Source organism: Cygnus atratus, chromosome 14, assembly GCF_013377495.2.
Source record: "Cygnus atratus isolate AKBS03 ecotype Queensland, Australia chromosome 14, CAtr_DNAZoo_HiC_assembly, whole genome shotgun sequence".
Taxonomy (NCBI): Eukaryota; Metazoa; Chordata; class Aves; order Anseriformes; family Anatidae; genus Cygnus; species Cygnus atratus.
In genome coordinates, this window is record NC_066375.1 from 6,976,794 (window position 1) to 6,992,409 (window position 15,616).

General features: G+C 44.2%; 1 protein-coding gene across 3 annotated transcripts in view; it reads left to right on the forward strand.

The window, feature by feature from the left end:
* The window catches only part of GRIA1 (glutamate ionotropic receptor AMPA type subunit 1), a 120,347-nt gene that overhangs the window by 44,981 nt on the left and 59,750 nt on the right, over positions 1-15,616 (forward strand). For all 3 annotated transcript variants that reach the window (XM_035559831.2, XM_035559833.2, XM_035559834.2), the window contains exons 3-4: positions 11,764-12,003; positions 13,423-13,607. In XM_035559831.2, the coding sequence (XP_035415724.1) occupies positions 11,764-12,003; positions 13,423-13,607 (425 nt within the window). The remainder of the gene's footprint in view (positions 1-11,763; positions 12,004-13,422; positions 13,608-15,616) is intronic.

The following is a 15,616-nucleotide window of genomic DNA, read 5'->3' on the forward strand; positions in this document are numbered from 1 at the left end:
GCAGTTTCAAGAGAAGATTGTAGCTGTAAAAGCCCCCTCTGACATGCTGGTAAAATGACACAGATTTTACCCAAGATTGTTTAGCTGTTTAGATTGTTTTGTTAGATTTTACCCAAGATTGTTTACCCAAGATTGTTTTATTTCCATCAAAGGTCGTGCTATGTAGCAAGCTCCTTGGTTGTGTTGACTTTTGGTAGTTGGGTGACACTCACACAGAGCACTCCAGGTCTGTCCCCAGTTCCTTGGAACAGTAGGGCAGAGAGGGGGGTCCCCCAGCTGCCCCTTCCCCACTGTTTGCACTGCCCTGTGGGACGGACACCTTCGCCTCCCGCAAGAGGGGAGCTGCCCTCTGCAGCTGGTTGCAGTCCCAGTTTACCAAGCATCACCTCTCTGTGGAAGCTCCATCTGGGCACGTTAGCTAGCTGCACTTCATGTAAACTGTTTGTTTCACCACCCACAAGAAGCTATTTGCACAGAAGTTTCACCAGAGACCATAAAATCACAAACCATAGGTCCAGATCTTGCCATCTGTCACAGTTCTGTGTTCCTGCTCCCCAGACAACACAGTCTCCCACCAGGTTTAAAAGATCCCAGGCTTAAACTTGTTTGTTTGGGATTTTTCAAAAAACCTGGTGTTCAGAGACAGTGCAGAAATAAAAGTCTGGTAGCTATTATCATTTATTGCCCTCGCAACACAGACAGGATTAAAGCTGTTCTAATGACAGGGAAGAAATAGTAATATTCCCCCTGACATTAAGTAGGCCTGAAGAAAGCTATGAGCACAATGGAATGGAACATTAATGTGAAAAGGAAAAATAAAAACCGTACAACAAATGACTATAGCAAAGAACCACCAAGGGAGACACTTAAACCCATAAAAGGCAGCGCTCTCAGATGTCAAAGGATCTTGTCATTCTGCACCTAACCCAGCCCTTGCTGAGGTATTAAATGGGGTTTCAAAACCATTTGTGCTTTGGCAGACCTTAGGTGAACACAATATACAAACGGGTAATACAAAAGGTAATACTCTGGAGACTTAACCCTTACGTACTGAATGTGGTTCACTGGGTTTGTACTTTTGCTGCTCCTCTTTTCAGAAGGCTTTAATGGTTCCAGTTATTGCCGAAAAGATGGCAGTTTTGGAGCAGCGTTGGCACATGTAGGTTTTGGAGCATCTGCTTTGCTAGCTCAGCAGATACCTGTAATGTTGCCTTGCAAATTTATAGAAAACATGAATGTTTATAAATAACATGTCAAGCAGCCAGTGGGTTTAAGTACTGCTTCTCAATTCAGGCCCCCAAGGACAAGATGCTCTGTCAGGTATGTGAGAGGTTTGTTTTGAAGAAGAATGCTTTGTCCTGGATAAGAGCAAGTTCTTCCTTCTCGCCTGGACCAGTGAGACTGTTCCTGTGGAGGGGTGAGCTTGGCGGTGCTTTCCTGCTCACAGTAAACCCTATGCTTTTTATCTGCTGCCTTTTATTTTTAAATGAGCAGGGAGTCAAATAATGTCAGAAACGCCAACAATAGCTTACCACAAGAGGGAAACATTTTGTGTGCCCTCTGACAGCCTGAATCAGCCAGCCCACCTCATAGACTGGAAGATATTTTAAGGCAGAACACATACAAGACATCATTACTACTGAAAACATCAATCAGGTTAGGGAAAATTCCCCTGATTCTCCATTTAGGTCCCTCCTTACCTTTTGCTTTACTTTCTGTACTTAGCCAGCCATACTATTTCTCTCCTCTCTGCTGGGAAGGGAATTCTCTACTCCAAGGAAGCTATTCAGGGGCTTTCTTTATTGTTATTTAGCATGTATATATTACAGTACCTCACAGAGGCCTCGTAGCATTGTGCCAGGCATCCTACAAACATACAGAGCAACAGGTGCACCTATAGCTGGTACCTATGTGTGAGGGATACAGGGTAAGTGCAATTCTGAGCCAGTTAAAATTAATAATAATGCCCACACTTCCTATGTAGGTGTACAGGATATGGTGTATCCCCGTGTTTCTTTGAAGGAAACATTCCCTGTGAATTTAAAAAAAGACAACACTACCAGGAAATGGAGTCAGTATTTAAGGAAATATAATGGTCTCTTTTCATTTGCGTGAAAGTGGGAATTAAAAGCTGGGCACACCAGGACCATGCCCTATCTGACCTTACAGAATTTAGCACCAGCTTTGCCTGGCTGCAAAGCATTAGGGTCTGGCACTGTGACCAAAAAACCCAATGCTTGTATCTGAGTAAAGATTGCCCAGGAAGCATTTGGGAGCATGGAAGGCTCATTGCAGAAGATGTACATGCATGTATATGTGTTCTGTTATGGTCTTTGGCTGCCTTGAAAAAAAAAAAAGATGGAGTGTTAACAAATGAAGTTGTTAATTTCCGGTCTGTTATCAAGAAAGACTTAAAATTAGTTGTGTTAGTTCGGTGGCGTGCAAGGATGAGGTTTTATGCACTGTAGCACAAAACAATTAAAAGTTGGAAATTTAGAAGCAGGAGTGGAAAAAAAAATAAAGGCAGAGAGAAAAGAAAAGGGATTATAGGTGCTCACCTCTGGCTGCATGGGGAAAAGCAGACTTCAGGCATGAGACCACATCGTCACTGCCGTGAGAACATTTGTGTGCAGTTGTCCAGGTTTAGTGACCCAGGTCGCTGTGCAACCTGTCATTCTCAAGCAGGTATGTGCTCTCGGTACGTGTCTTGCATCTTGCTAGTGAAAGCACGGTGTCTGGGAGAGGAAGTGTTGAAAGCCACCATGAAATATTAGAAGCAGAAAGGAGAGGTATGCATGCAGGTCAGAACTCATCACTTCCAAACATTGGTGAGGTCCCAAAGCAGGCACAGAAAGTACTGTGTGTAGACCCAGGACTGGAGAAGGTCTCCTGGGCCACCTAGTCACCTACTGTCATTGATCAGCAAAGGAGACCTTCCCACTCAGACCTGCTCTCCAAGTACAGCTGTTCCGATTGCCCATCTTGCTCATAAATGTATTTTCATGTCTCTCCACGGAAATAATCCTGTTGAAAGTTAGTGTGTTCTTCAGTCACCTGCCAAACCATGAATGTGGTCCTGGTGATGTAACTTACAGTGGCCCAAAAAACATTAATCATATTGATTAAAAATGACCAAAGGCTCACAAGGTATGATTGTAAAGGAAAATTAAATGTTATTGGGCAGATGGGCCAGGCAGAGAGGCTAATACAGAGTTGCAGCTAAAGATGGTCTTGATTACTATCTTCATTACAGACCTGGAAGAAGGAGTATATATATCATAACTGAACTCCATGCCTGGAGCAGAATTCCAGTAAGGTCTAAAAGAAGCATTTTTATGAGCAGGAAATAATCCTAAAAAAATGGAAATGATACAGCTGGGAAAACTTATCCAGACACTGTTTTCTCAACTGGAGGTAACAAAGTGAGTTTCAGTAATACCACAGGGAACACATCAAAGACTGGGAGATCAGTTTGACTTGCAAACTGGCGCATCTGCAAAAACACAGACCAGAGAAAATTTGGGAGTATCTATGCACATATTTTATGAAGCAGAGGACATGGGACCAAAATGATTATTAATGGGATGAAGATTAAGAAAGGATTTAGGTAGATGTTAAAAACCTCCTTCCCCAGTGGAGTTAAACATTAACATTGGAATCGCTTTTCCAAACGATGTCCATAGTCTGGCTTTTGCATTGCAACCTGTAACCAGTTTCAAGGCAGACACTTATAAAATCCTCACCAAAACCTGAGGCTTGCACTGAAGACAGTCACAGGCTTAATGTCTAGAAAAACTGCCCGAAACAGATACGATGCACTAGGGAAAGAAAAGAAGCTAGTGAAGACAAAATGCATTTCATCTGCAGTGAGCTCTTCTTTATGTGATGCATTTGCTTTCTGCTACTGCTTATCTCCCACCCCTCACCCCCACTCCCATCTTTTTACGCTGCTTTAATAATTCATCTCTTACAGGCTGGAATTAAATGTTGTGCTGACCTAAGGACCAGCGTGCCATGTACCATATTAACATGCTGTGGGTTTAGTGCTTTGTTCTTCTCCTCTGTTGTTGCTCATGCTTCCCAGCAGAAAGCTGCACTGTGCTATTGTAGTTAGTTTTCCTAGTATAGTACTATTTGCAGAAGGACTGATATAAAACAAAAGGCCATCTAATAAAGCAGCAGAAGCAAAATTAGTTCAACCCTCATCCCTCACCTCCTCTTATAATATAGCTGTCACTTTTCCATTTGTGGTAATCTTGTTTTAATATTTATGACTGTGCTTCAGACATGGAGATTTCAATGAGGATGAATTTTTGGATTTCTTTTTCATTGTAGGAGGTTAGGTTAAATCAGGATAGCTGGTCTTCCAGAGCCCATGGGGCTGTGGAAAGGCTGTGGCTTTGGTACGGGTCACTGGAAAAGATCAAGGCAGTAGACAACGTGAACCTTACACAGCATGAGAGCATGGCATCAGTGCTCAGAATACAGTCTTATTTGGGGACTACGCAAACATATAACAAGAAATAGTCTATGACCCCAAGGACTGGAACAGATGGGACTAATGGAAGGCAGTCCTTCCTGCGCCTTATAGGCAAGGATCCAAGTCATGATTAGATAGCAAACCTGAAACACCTGGCACTGAACCTGTTTCCCCTCACACATAATCTGCTAACCACAGGACTCTCATTAGCCAACCTTTCCCTATTAGAATAACCTGATTCTAACTGCAGAAGGAATGGACCTTTGCAAAGCCCAAGTGCTGCTTGAGATGGACATCAGATCTTTTCCAGTGGTGTCTCTGTTCTATTCCTATGGGTTAGCCATCATTTGAAGACTACCCAGAAAAGAGGGTTTGCAAATAATGTTTTAGTTAAGGCAACATCCAAGTCTGTGGCTCCAAAAGTCACAGGTCACGGAAGTTACATGCCTGTGTCTCCTCTGGATATTTGTCCAGAGCCTGTTAAGAGACCCTCATGATATCAGAGTGTTCTGTGTGGGGGATTTGCACATAATATGTAATCTTCATTCATGTTAGAAGTGCCACCATTGTTGGGAAATTGATCAAGTATTGACTGGAAGCCCTTCAATATATTTAATGCTTAATTTTCTTTGATTTAATAAAATGGTAGCAATCCCTAAGTAACTATATGTTTAAAAATCAAGCAAAGCAAACAGGGAAAGTCTTGACAAACACATTGTCTTTCCTTCTTTCCTTTTTTCAACAAGTTCAGTGACCTAGTTAAGAACTTTAATATTTGGATTTTCTGTTTTGTGGTCTTGTTGGGTCAGAACTGTGTTTCAAGGCTCTAGGAAAAAAAGTAAAAGAATTTCTTAATGGGAAGCACGGGAGTGGGAGAGCAATTATTTTCAGCTGGTCCCATTAATACAGAGGTTAAAGTCATCTTCAGATTCCCTTGGCCCTGTCTTCTACTACCATGGCTGTAATTCCAAAGCACACTAAATGACTGAGAGTCCTGAAGAAAGATTTGTTGTCGTGTTGTTAATTTTTGTTGACAAAAGCTCCCATGCCATTTCTGTTTCCTTAAACTCAGCAGCATACAAGTAAGAAGCGTCCCAAATCCATTTTGATCTCAAGGAAAACATCATTTACAGTCAGGCAAACTATGACTTATTTGTCAGCCGTGTAAACTCAACGAAAAAAATGAAATTCTAACCATGAACAGTGATGAGCAGTTCTTCAGCCAGATTATTGCTTAAATGTGAAGGAAGAAAAGCAGATCTTGATGTAGAAATCAGCAGTGCTTTGCTGCTTCCTATGTGGTCAGAGCAGCAATGCAGGAAAATGATGGAAGGGACCACACTTCTGTGTCTTTTATATATTTGAAATAGAAACATATATTTCTTGTGATATCATATCAGCCCAATTTGCAGTTGATCGAGTATATGGGACATATCTGCTGTCAGCTATATGCATGCATAGAGCAATGGGGGAGTGTAGAATCTGTTTGGCTTTCCCCTGCTCGAAAAATCTGTGGGAACATGCTGTCGTTGGGATGTGCTGAAGAGATGCGCTCTGGCACCTACGCCACACTGGAGAACTGTGAGGACAAACATTTGGGAGGAAAGCTGAGCTGATCCTAATTGAAGCAGACACTACTGCTCTTTCATCGAAACTCCACCGGCTTCGCCAACCTGATGTCAGGTTCTCCATCACCGTGTGAGGGTCGCCTCTAGGCAGGGCATGCTAAAAATAAATTACGCATGCACCTCCCCTCCTCTTTCCCACACATGCACACAAATACTCCAAGTGAGCAAAGAAAAGCATGTGGGATCTGCTCCTTGACACCACTGCTGTCAATGAGCTCATTTTGCTGCAAGTGTAACTCTGGACAAGTGAGGATTCTAGTTCTGTATCCCAGGAGGTTTGGGCAAATGCTGAGATGGGGGCTACAGGTATTGTAGGGCTAGCATTTAATAGCTCACAGAGGACAGTAGATTGAGCTGACTGTTTTGTTTTCCTCAAAGTCTGGCCACGTTTGTCTTGAGATTTTTAGAAAACATCTGTTAATTTGGTTTCTTGGTAAGTGCAAGTGCTTTTGTATGTTGGATTGGGTGGTTTCAAAGATCTCTCATACTCTAAATTTCCAAATTTCCCTTTTCTTTGCCTATTCACTTGGGCCATGGAGAGCAGTTTGTTCAAAATTCTCACAACATCTGCAGTTGAGCATTACAGAAATGGTTTGCCAGGAGATGGTGCAGAGTCTTCTCTCCTAGAGGCTCATCTGATGTGACATCCTCCTGGGTGGGGAAAGGCTCTGAGGTCTGGCAGGGACCATCTGTGGGTTTTTTGTTGTTGTTGTTTGTTTTTTTTTTTTTGTCTCCTTCTGCAACAGAGACTATGAATTGTTTGTGGGGAACATCTGGGGATATTGCATTTAATCAGTTTTTTTACTGCTATTGTTGCTCTGGGTATTAGCATTGTCTCTGTTATTCCTGTTCTCTGACAGAGGCACACAGCAGTTTAGTCTCCTGAGAGCTTAAATGCCTTCAACTAAACCATATTATTGACTTCCTTCAGGGGTAACTGGGTGAAACTTAATGGTCCGTGAGATACAACAAGTCAGTAGAAATGATCTAATGTCCCCTTCTAATCTTAAACTCAGTGAAATGGGAAAAATTCTGCTTCTAAAGGAAATGGCAGATGAGCAGTTGCCAGGATCTCCTACCAGGCTTCTCCAGCTGTGTCCATGGGAAGCAGTTCCCTTTTTTCACTCCTGTTTGCAGATTCTCAGCAGGATGGCACCATTCTCACTCCTGGAAACCAAATCCTCATTTTCATCCTTCTGTGCAGCCCTTTTGCCTTTCTTCCTCGTTCAGATCCCAAGACTGGCAGCCCCTCTTTGTGGTAACCATTTCTGATAGAAACTTCTTGGTGTCCCTTCTGCTTTTACCAAAATTCATGTAAGAGATCCATTATATCTGTCATCTGCCTCCCATGGGAATCAGTTCAAACCTTCATTTCCGAATTATCCCTGGCCCTCCTGAATGCCGAAATCAGTCTTGTGCAGCTACTCTCTTGCTGACCGCTTGACAGCTTTAGCCAAATAAAGTGTCCCAGAAATTTGTATAGACTCAAAGCATATCTTTTTCTTTCCTCTTCTGCAGAGGAAGTATGCAATTTAAAGTAGTAGGCATGTATTTTCTTAGAAGTGTTTGCAAAGGTGGCCAGAGCTGCCTCTCTTCAGCTGCTAGGTAGGTGTCCCATCCTGCTTTCAGTAAAACCAGTGTTTCCTCTCTCAGATTTAAGTGCTTTACCTTGAATATTTCCATATGAAAAGGGAAACTAGAGAGAAACCGCAGGACTAGAAATCCTACAGCCTGGGGATTTCAAGCACGATTGAAGCATGGATGTTTTTCCCTGTCAGAATCCAAGGGCACACCAGCTCCGCAGTGGCTCTGTTTCCCCGGAGGGAGAGGTGGGGCCTCCTCCGTCTCACCCTACCACATCAGTCACCCTCTAACTAGGTATCAGGAATCTTATTATGTTATTTTGATTTCTACTGTAAGTAACAGTGTTTGAGGAAAGGTCTGAGGAGCTCTCACGTCACCTGGTTGCAACAGGCACTGGGGAGTTGTGTCCAGAAGCAGCTGGCTGTCACTGAGTTGTCTTTCCAGCATAACCGGGTGACAGTCAAGTTAACGCCTTTGCTTTTACCTGATTTTGTTTGTGGAATGATAATCTGGGGAAAAAGAAAGAAAAAATATATAAAAAATAAGCCTCAGCAATGAGATCCTGTGCCTGGAGAATGAGGGATCTGGGATGCCAGTGGTGCTTGGTGCCAGGAATGTCCCAGCCAGAAACCCGACCAGATCCATTATGCAAGACTGCTCAGGACAAATACAGTTGTGCTTGCCATGGTTATCAATCATTATGAACTATATTTTCTGATTTTTTTAAGGGGTAATCTTTCTGGAATTAACTACAAATTCACTGTAAGATAATAGCATAGTTACAGCCCAGAATAAATATTCTCTGCCCTTCTTTCCCTTTGTGCAGCCCAGAGGCCAAGAGTAGCACATGCAAACCACCACAGATGTCTGCATTTGCATCTAAGTAAACACTCTTCACTCATGCTCACATCCTTGGTTTTCCAATTCTGCTGTTGAATAGTCCCAGTCTCCTGCCTACAGGCATGAGCTTCTGAGGCTGAACTGTCCAAATTCAACTGTGAATTTGTATTCTTCTGTGAGAAGAGCCAGCCTGTGGCCATCTCACTGCTAACAGGTAGTTAGCATGAGGTTTGCAAAGTGTGATGTTATCACTAGCCAGTTGACCAGAGGAGCTCAACTTCTTAGACTTTTTGTCCCAGTATGATCTTTAGCCCTGTCATATTTCTTAATCTTTTCAGAAAGGCATCAGTCAGAGAACCGTGACTGCTGAGGAGCTGATAAGCTTCCTCCCTACTGGAAAAACAGAGAGTAGTTTACAATATTTACTTCCACTAGTTAAGTTTTATAATAGTTAAGAGAATTTTATTAGGAAGTTGCAGAGCAATCAAATGAGAACAAAATTATTAATAAATTTGCTTAATAAAACAATTAAAGCAAGTATAAAGAAACTCCAACTACCTCTTTGTGCAGCAAATAAATGGCAGCAGCCTCTTTTTAATTCTACTGGGTTAATACACTTGGCATATCTATAATTTAAAATAGCCCTGAGATTTAAACCATTTTGCAGCCACTGCTTTTACATTTTGCCAAGTTCCATCCCAGAAAGGTGGCTGCAGTTCTCCTGCTCTTCATTTTTCCAGCTTAAATAACACAACAGTTTCTTTGTTGTTCCTTGGGTGATAACCCTCAGCAAGCCTTTTTTTTCCAAATTATCTGCCTTGTCCACAGCCCCTCATGGTCTCAAAATACAAAGTGAGCTCGGGTTCTTTCCAAACATACTAATGATAAAGACTGTTCGTTCTCCCAGTCGGCTTTGGTGCAATCTGTTTCAAACACTGGGATTGATGAGTGTCTCAGAACAGTGTAGGAGGGCTGCCTGATCGTGACTGAGCCACAGAGTTTAAAAAAAAATAAAAATCTGAAAAATAATAGATTCATTTCAAATAGAAAATAAAATTCAAGGAAATCATGGTTTGACTAAAACAAAAAGCAAGCCAGGCAAGTTTATTGTCTAGATTATTAATTGTGCTGTATTTTTCAGCTGCCCTGAGAATGTCACTTTAATCATTCGCTGAATCTGAAGCCTGGGTCTCCAGAGATCATGTTCTGATCTCTCACATATGGTATATCGCACTGTTCATTAGACCCACTGGTCCAGTCACATGGAAACGCCGTTCAGACTATTTCTATCTGTATCTGCTACTTTTCTTCCTGAATGTGTCAGTCCCATGATGAGGGCAGTGACTCCAGCTGATACAGACACAATTGCTGATTGCAAAGAGAGACACTGCCATGAAAATGAAGAGAAGAGGGTATTATTTCTGTCACGGTTCAGCCTTCAGGAAAAGTCCCTACCCTGCAGAAATACAAATTCCCTTGGGGGAGGAAGGTGCTGAGGTATTTGAGATCGTGGGCAGTGGAAAGCGGATGGGTTACCCTGGGGACACAGTGCTGGGCTGGGATGAGCCAAACCTGGGCGTCTTTCAAGAGCAAGGAAAAATGCTCACCAGTGTCACGAAACACAGTTCTCAGCTGTAAGCACTCTTGCTGTTTCAGACATCTGGCAGCTGGAATTGCAAATATCTGGGAGCAGAGACTTGCTTTGTACAGGGGGAAGCAGGATTTCTTGCTCTTCCCTCTGAATATTTGATGCTGGCAGTAGAGAAGTGGGAAACAAGGTAATCTTATCCAGGATGGCCGTAAGCCAGTCAACGTTGACTTCTGGTCCTCGCTGGAGAGACAGGGCTTGGATAGAGCCCAGCTAACCATGGAGCAAGCTCACATTTAGGAGCCTGTTTTCAGCCACACGTGCAGAAGAGTTGGTACCGGTGGCTACCAGCAGAAACCAGGTCAAGGGATTCCCAAGCAGCACAGAGCGCTTGCCAGGGGACCCCAAAATGTCACATCCAACTTCTCACCCTGCACTCTGTCAGGTGAGCCGGGGAGCGGGGTGTGAAATGTTGAGTCAGGATAAATGTCACAGCCAAAGGTCTTCAGAGGCAGAGTGACAGCAGGAGGAGACACAAGTGCCAGGAGTTCTGACACAGGGAAAATGCTGTCACTGCCACCACCTCCAGCCTGGAGATTTATTGATAGTAAATTAGGATGTGCCATAAACAGGGGTGATATTAAAGAAATCTGACTGTCTCAGGGAGTAAGTTTTACAACCCAAAGTGTGAGCTTTCTCTCCCTCACTGAGATCCTGAGGCGTTTTTGCAGCAGCTCCCACGATCTCATTAAGTGCTCTCCTGAGGAAGGCTCTGACCCAGGAGAGCCCTCTCCATGTGGCGGGCTGCTGGCTGCTGAGATCAGATGCAAATATCTGCTGGAGAACATGGTGTGCACCCTCCAGGTGTAGTCATTGAGACCACTTGGGTCACCACCATTGCCTCACCGGGTCCACAGCCTTCTCCACCATAGCCTTGGAGGAAACCAGGAATTGCCCATCAGGTGTCCTCAGGTACCAACGCACCCCTGGTATCAGAGGAGCTGACCTCAGTGCCACCAGCTCCTGCTTGGGGACAAACCTCGCTGGAGCTGTCTTGTGACAGCATTGAACTTAGGTGATCCTTTGCCCTCTCAGCCTGGTCTCAGCTTCTGAGGGCAAACCCATGGCTTCCTCCTGGAGTCATTGACCACAAAGGGTTGTGCTGTCCTGCAAATGCTTTCTTTCTGCTCCATTAATGCAACTGGGGCTGTGATAGCAAGCTCTAGCTGTAGTCTCTCTCCCCCATAATAAAAAAGCTCCAGAGGCCAGACATCTGCCATGCCAGGGCTTGGTGAGCCACCACGCTTTTGTTCTCGGGGCTTCCCTTGTTCAGATAATACACTTTTTCCCAGAAGTGGCAAAATCTTCAGCAGAGCCCTGGGGACACTGTATTCAAAATCCCAAATCCTGTCTGTCTATCAGAGATAAACCAAGTCTGTGAAGTTCAAGGGCAGAGCATCCCATGGCCACAAGCCCTGATCTTCGTGTGGCACAGGTTTCATTCACCAACCCACAGGGCTCAGGGAAAGTGATTTAGTCCAGACAGGCTGCAGCTTATCTCAGGGAAAATATTTATTTTGATGGTATCCCTGACGAACCTTCTTGTCCTTCTGCTCTCATGACATTTCTCTCTGCTCCTCCAGTCTGCTCACAGTTCTCCAAGGGCGTCTATGCCATCTTTGGTTTTTATGAGAGGAGAACTGTCAACATGCTCACGTCTTTCTGCGGGGCTCTCCACGTCTGCTTCATAACACCCAGCTTCCCTGTCGAAACGTCCAACCAGTTTGTTCTCCAGCTTCGCCCAGAGCTCCAGGATGCCCTCATCAGTGTCATCGAACACTACAGCTGGCAGAAGTTTGTGTACATTTATGACGCTGACCGGGGTAAGTCACAAGCACCCCAGGAGAATTACTGTGCAATTACATGTAGTGGTGTCGATAGTCTTTGGCTCGAGAAGATCCCTTACTACAGGTTGCTGGAGACTGAGAGGGTAGCTAAAGGAAGAGTCAACCTATGCCTTCCCTGTTTTTTATTCTTTTTCTAAATATCCATTGCTGACCATTGCAAGGGTGGGACGTTGATATATAGAAAAAGCATTAGTCAGAAACAATACCTCTGGGTTCATAGAGTCAGACCAGAACCCAGTAACACAACAGAAATATTTCATATATAAGAGGTTTGGGTTTCACATGGGGAAATTGTTTATATTTAATACATCCCATTTTCATGTCTGTCCAACTCAAGACCACTCAGTCCCATGCTTATGAATGTGGATCAGCAGCTGCTAAGGTCTCACCCGAGCCCCCATCCCATGATGATATGTGTGTATGTTTGCAGTGGTAGTTTGGAAAACTTCAGGTTCTCTACGTTAGTGTTAGTTGTCTGCTTAAAATAACAAAAACCTTTGCTGGGTTCTTGGAAGATATTGGCTAACTTTTGAAACCGTGAACGAGGCTAGTGAGTCATTGCTTTGTGATTCAGTTTCCCCAGCTCTCAGATGCCTCTAAAGCTTGGAGGCTGAGAGCAAAGCAGCTTTGTGAAGGACAACACAGTGGTAAGGTCATTCACAGCTCTGTCCTGGAAGTTATCGTAAGCCCCAGATGACGTTAAGAGACAATTATATGATGTAAAAGCACTCCACTCAGCTTTCTGTTGTCTCAAGGGATGGGCATGCTCTGTATCCAAACAGGACAGCAGTAGGTGGGGTGGTGTAGCAGACTGCAAAACAGTGCTATGTGTATCTCTTCTGGAAAACTGTGCATGTAATTTAGGCAAGATCCTTTTAAAAATAATGAAGTTTTCCAATGAGGTGCTGCAAGGAGAGACAGGGGCGCTGAATATGATTGTGTATTGTGACTGTTAAGGGAGTCTCTAACCCTAACCCTAGGAGCATAGAGCCTAAACAGATCAAAAATGAGAAAGGAGCTCTGTCCCAGAGAAATGAAGTGATTTGGGTAGTGACAGACAAGAATATGCGGATTAAAACTCTTATCTGAATCCCACAGTGGGGCCTGATCCACGAGACTGGTCTGTCAATTACAAAAGAAAACTAGGCCTGGAATCATCCTATTTTCCTGTGCTAGGACAGAAAAGGCAGGAGCCATTAATTCTAGGCCAGCTGTGTGTGGGCAAAATGCTACACTATTATCTGCTCATTCGAGTTCTACTGTGCTCTTGTAGTGCTATATCCAGCCCAGCATGGGACAGCTATGCAAGCTATCAGAAGGATGGAAAAATGACATTGTAAAACTACACCTTGGTTTTCCCTCTATTGTCCTCTTCCCCCTCTCTTCCCATCACAGGATTGTCAGTCCTACAGAAAGTGCTGGACACTGCAGCCGAGAAGAACTGGCAGGTGACAGCGGTCAACATCCTGACAACAACAGAAGAGGGCTACCGCATGCTCTTCCAGGAGCTGGAGAAGAAGAAGGAAAGGCTGGTGGTGGTGGACTGTGAATCTGAGCGGCTGAACATCATCCTCAGCAAGGTTGTGTCGCTGTGGTTCTGCTGGGAGGGGGCTGCATGCACTGCAGAAGTTTTTCTTCCCCATTCTTGTCTGATCCATGTCTCATTGCAGCACATCATGTGTGTGTGTGTGCATAGGAGGTATTTTTCCTTTGTGTTATTTTGGAAAGTGTAAAGTCATATGAGTACTTGGAGCTCCTGTGTATTCATGCTGAGTGAGCTTTGCTGCTTCATTTTCCTTACTTGTCTGATTCCTCTTCTGAGTACTTTAACTCCCCTTACTCCCCAACAAGTTTGCTTTGTGCTAATTCCTCCAAGCAGTGCGCACAAGACATGGCACTTTCTTATTCTGCTGAGTTTTCTCACGTTTTCCCACCCTCTGTAAATTGGAGTGGAAGTGTGAATTGGCACTGCCAGACTCCTGGTCCTGCAGACTCCATGTGCTGCACCAAATTCTCACAACCAGTGCCAGCAGGAAAGAGATGGAGAAGCTTTATGGCACATGTAGTGTCCTTAGGAGCACTGCCTGCAAACAAGGCTGGAGCCCAGCATTGTCCCAGGTCATCCAGCCTGCAGCAGGATCAGATGGTCCCAGCTCCCATAAAGACTTGAAGCAAGAGAAACTGGTTCATTCTCATCCATCTCCTGGCTGTTTTGTCAGCTCAAGGCCAGCAGTATGATACTGCCATGAGGCAGACAGGTATGCAACAGGGGACTCAGCATCTCTGGTTGCATGCCCAGCCTTGTCAGTCTAGATAAATCACCCAGTATTGTAGACCCATTTTTTTTTCCCCTTTTCTTCCCTCCATGCCTCTCTTAGTGCTTTCCCTAAGTCCTGAATATGGACTTCTGTGGACAGGAGACCAATGCAAGCACATGGGCAGGCCCACTCTTCCAGGGTTTTGAGTCCCCTCTTCAACTCCAGCCACATCTTGCCCTCTCACACATACAGCCAAAGTATTCTCAAGCTGCAAATCCCATCCCACATGGTTTAGAAAGGGCCCAGCAGTGTCAAGCAGCCATTGCACTGTACCTCCTGCTGTCATACTTCTTATAACCAGCTCACTTACCACATGCTTCACACATCGCTTTGTCTAAGCTACCTGTCACCTCCCGTCTCACACTTCAGCTGCTTGCTGTCTGGGGCAAGGACTGCCATTTCATCAGCCGCATGGCTCGGTGACGAGCACAATCCATCCTTCTTGGATGTCTCTGGGTGCTACTCTGTTATAAATCATAACAAAGGAGGCAGCAGGTTTTAACCTCAAAGTAAAGGTCACACTCACGAAAGAGACACCAGATTGTTCTGGAGGGTAAAGCCTTCAAGTCTTCTCTCTGACCATGCAGCAGCTGCAGTTGAACAAAATCTTTGACAGGACCTGGTAGTGAATTTGCCTTTCTTGCAAGCTTTTGTAAAAGGTATATCAGATTTCTCGGGTTAATAACGTTGCCTTTTCAAATCTGTTTTGTCTAACAGAAAGCTAAGTTCCATAGTCAGAGGTTATCTAGTTTGCTTAATATGAACAGGAAAAGAAGTCTCTATTTCAAACTTCTTCACGTAACAGAAGCAAGAGTTAAATTTACATCTAACTAAAGCTATTTGCATGACCCCCTCTCAAAAAAAAAAAATCCAAAAAAAAAACACACACCACCACCAAAAACTGGTCCTGCTGTTCACCTGTTTCCAGGTGAAAGAGATGATGATGTATTTTCCTGCATAAAAGAGCAGTTCCAACTGATCTCTGTGCGCAGGGATAACTCTCCTGTTAGGGATAGGGCTGTAAAGAAGATTTTTCTGACCTGTGCAGTTCATTCCTATCCTTGTTTGACTTCTTGTTCTGAGCCCAGAGGGATTTCAGGAGCAGAAGTAGTTACCCCAGTGTAAGTAGGGGATGCCAGGTCTCTTGCAACATGGGGATGACCAGAGAGGGGCAAAGATAGTGTTCGGCTCATTATCACAAGAAATTCAGCTGGGACTTAAACTCAGGCTGTTGGCTGTCTCTCAGCTCACCACACCAGCAGCCTCTGCAT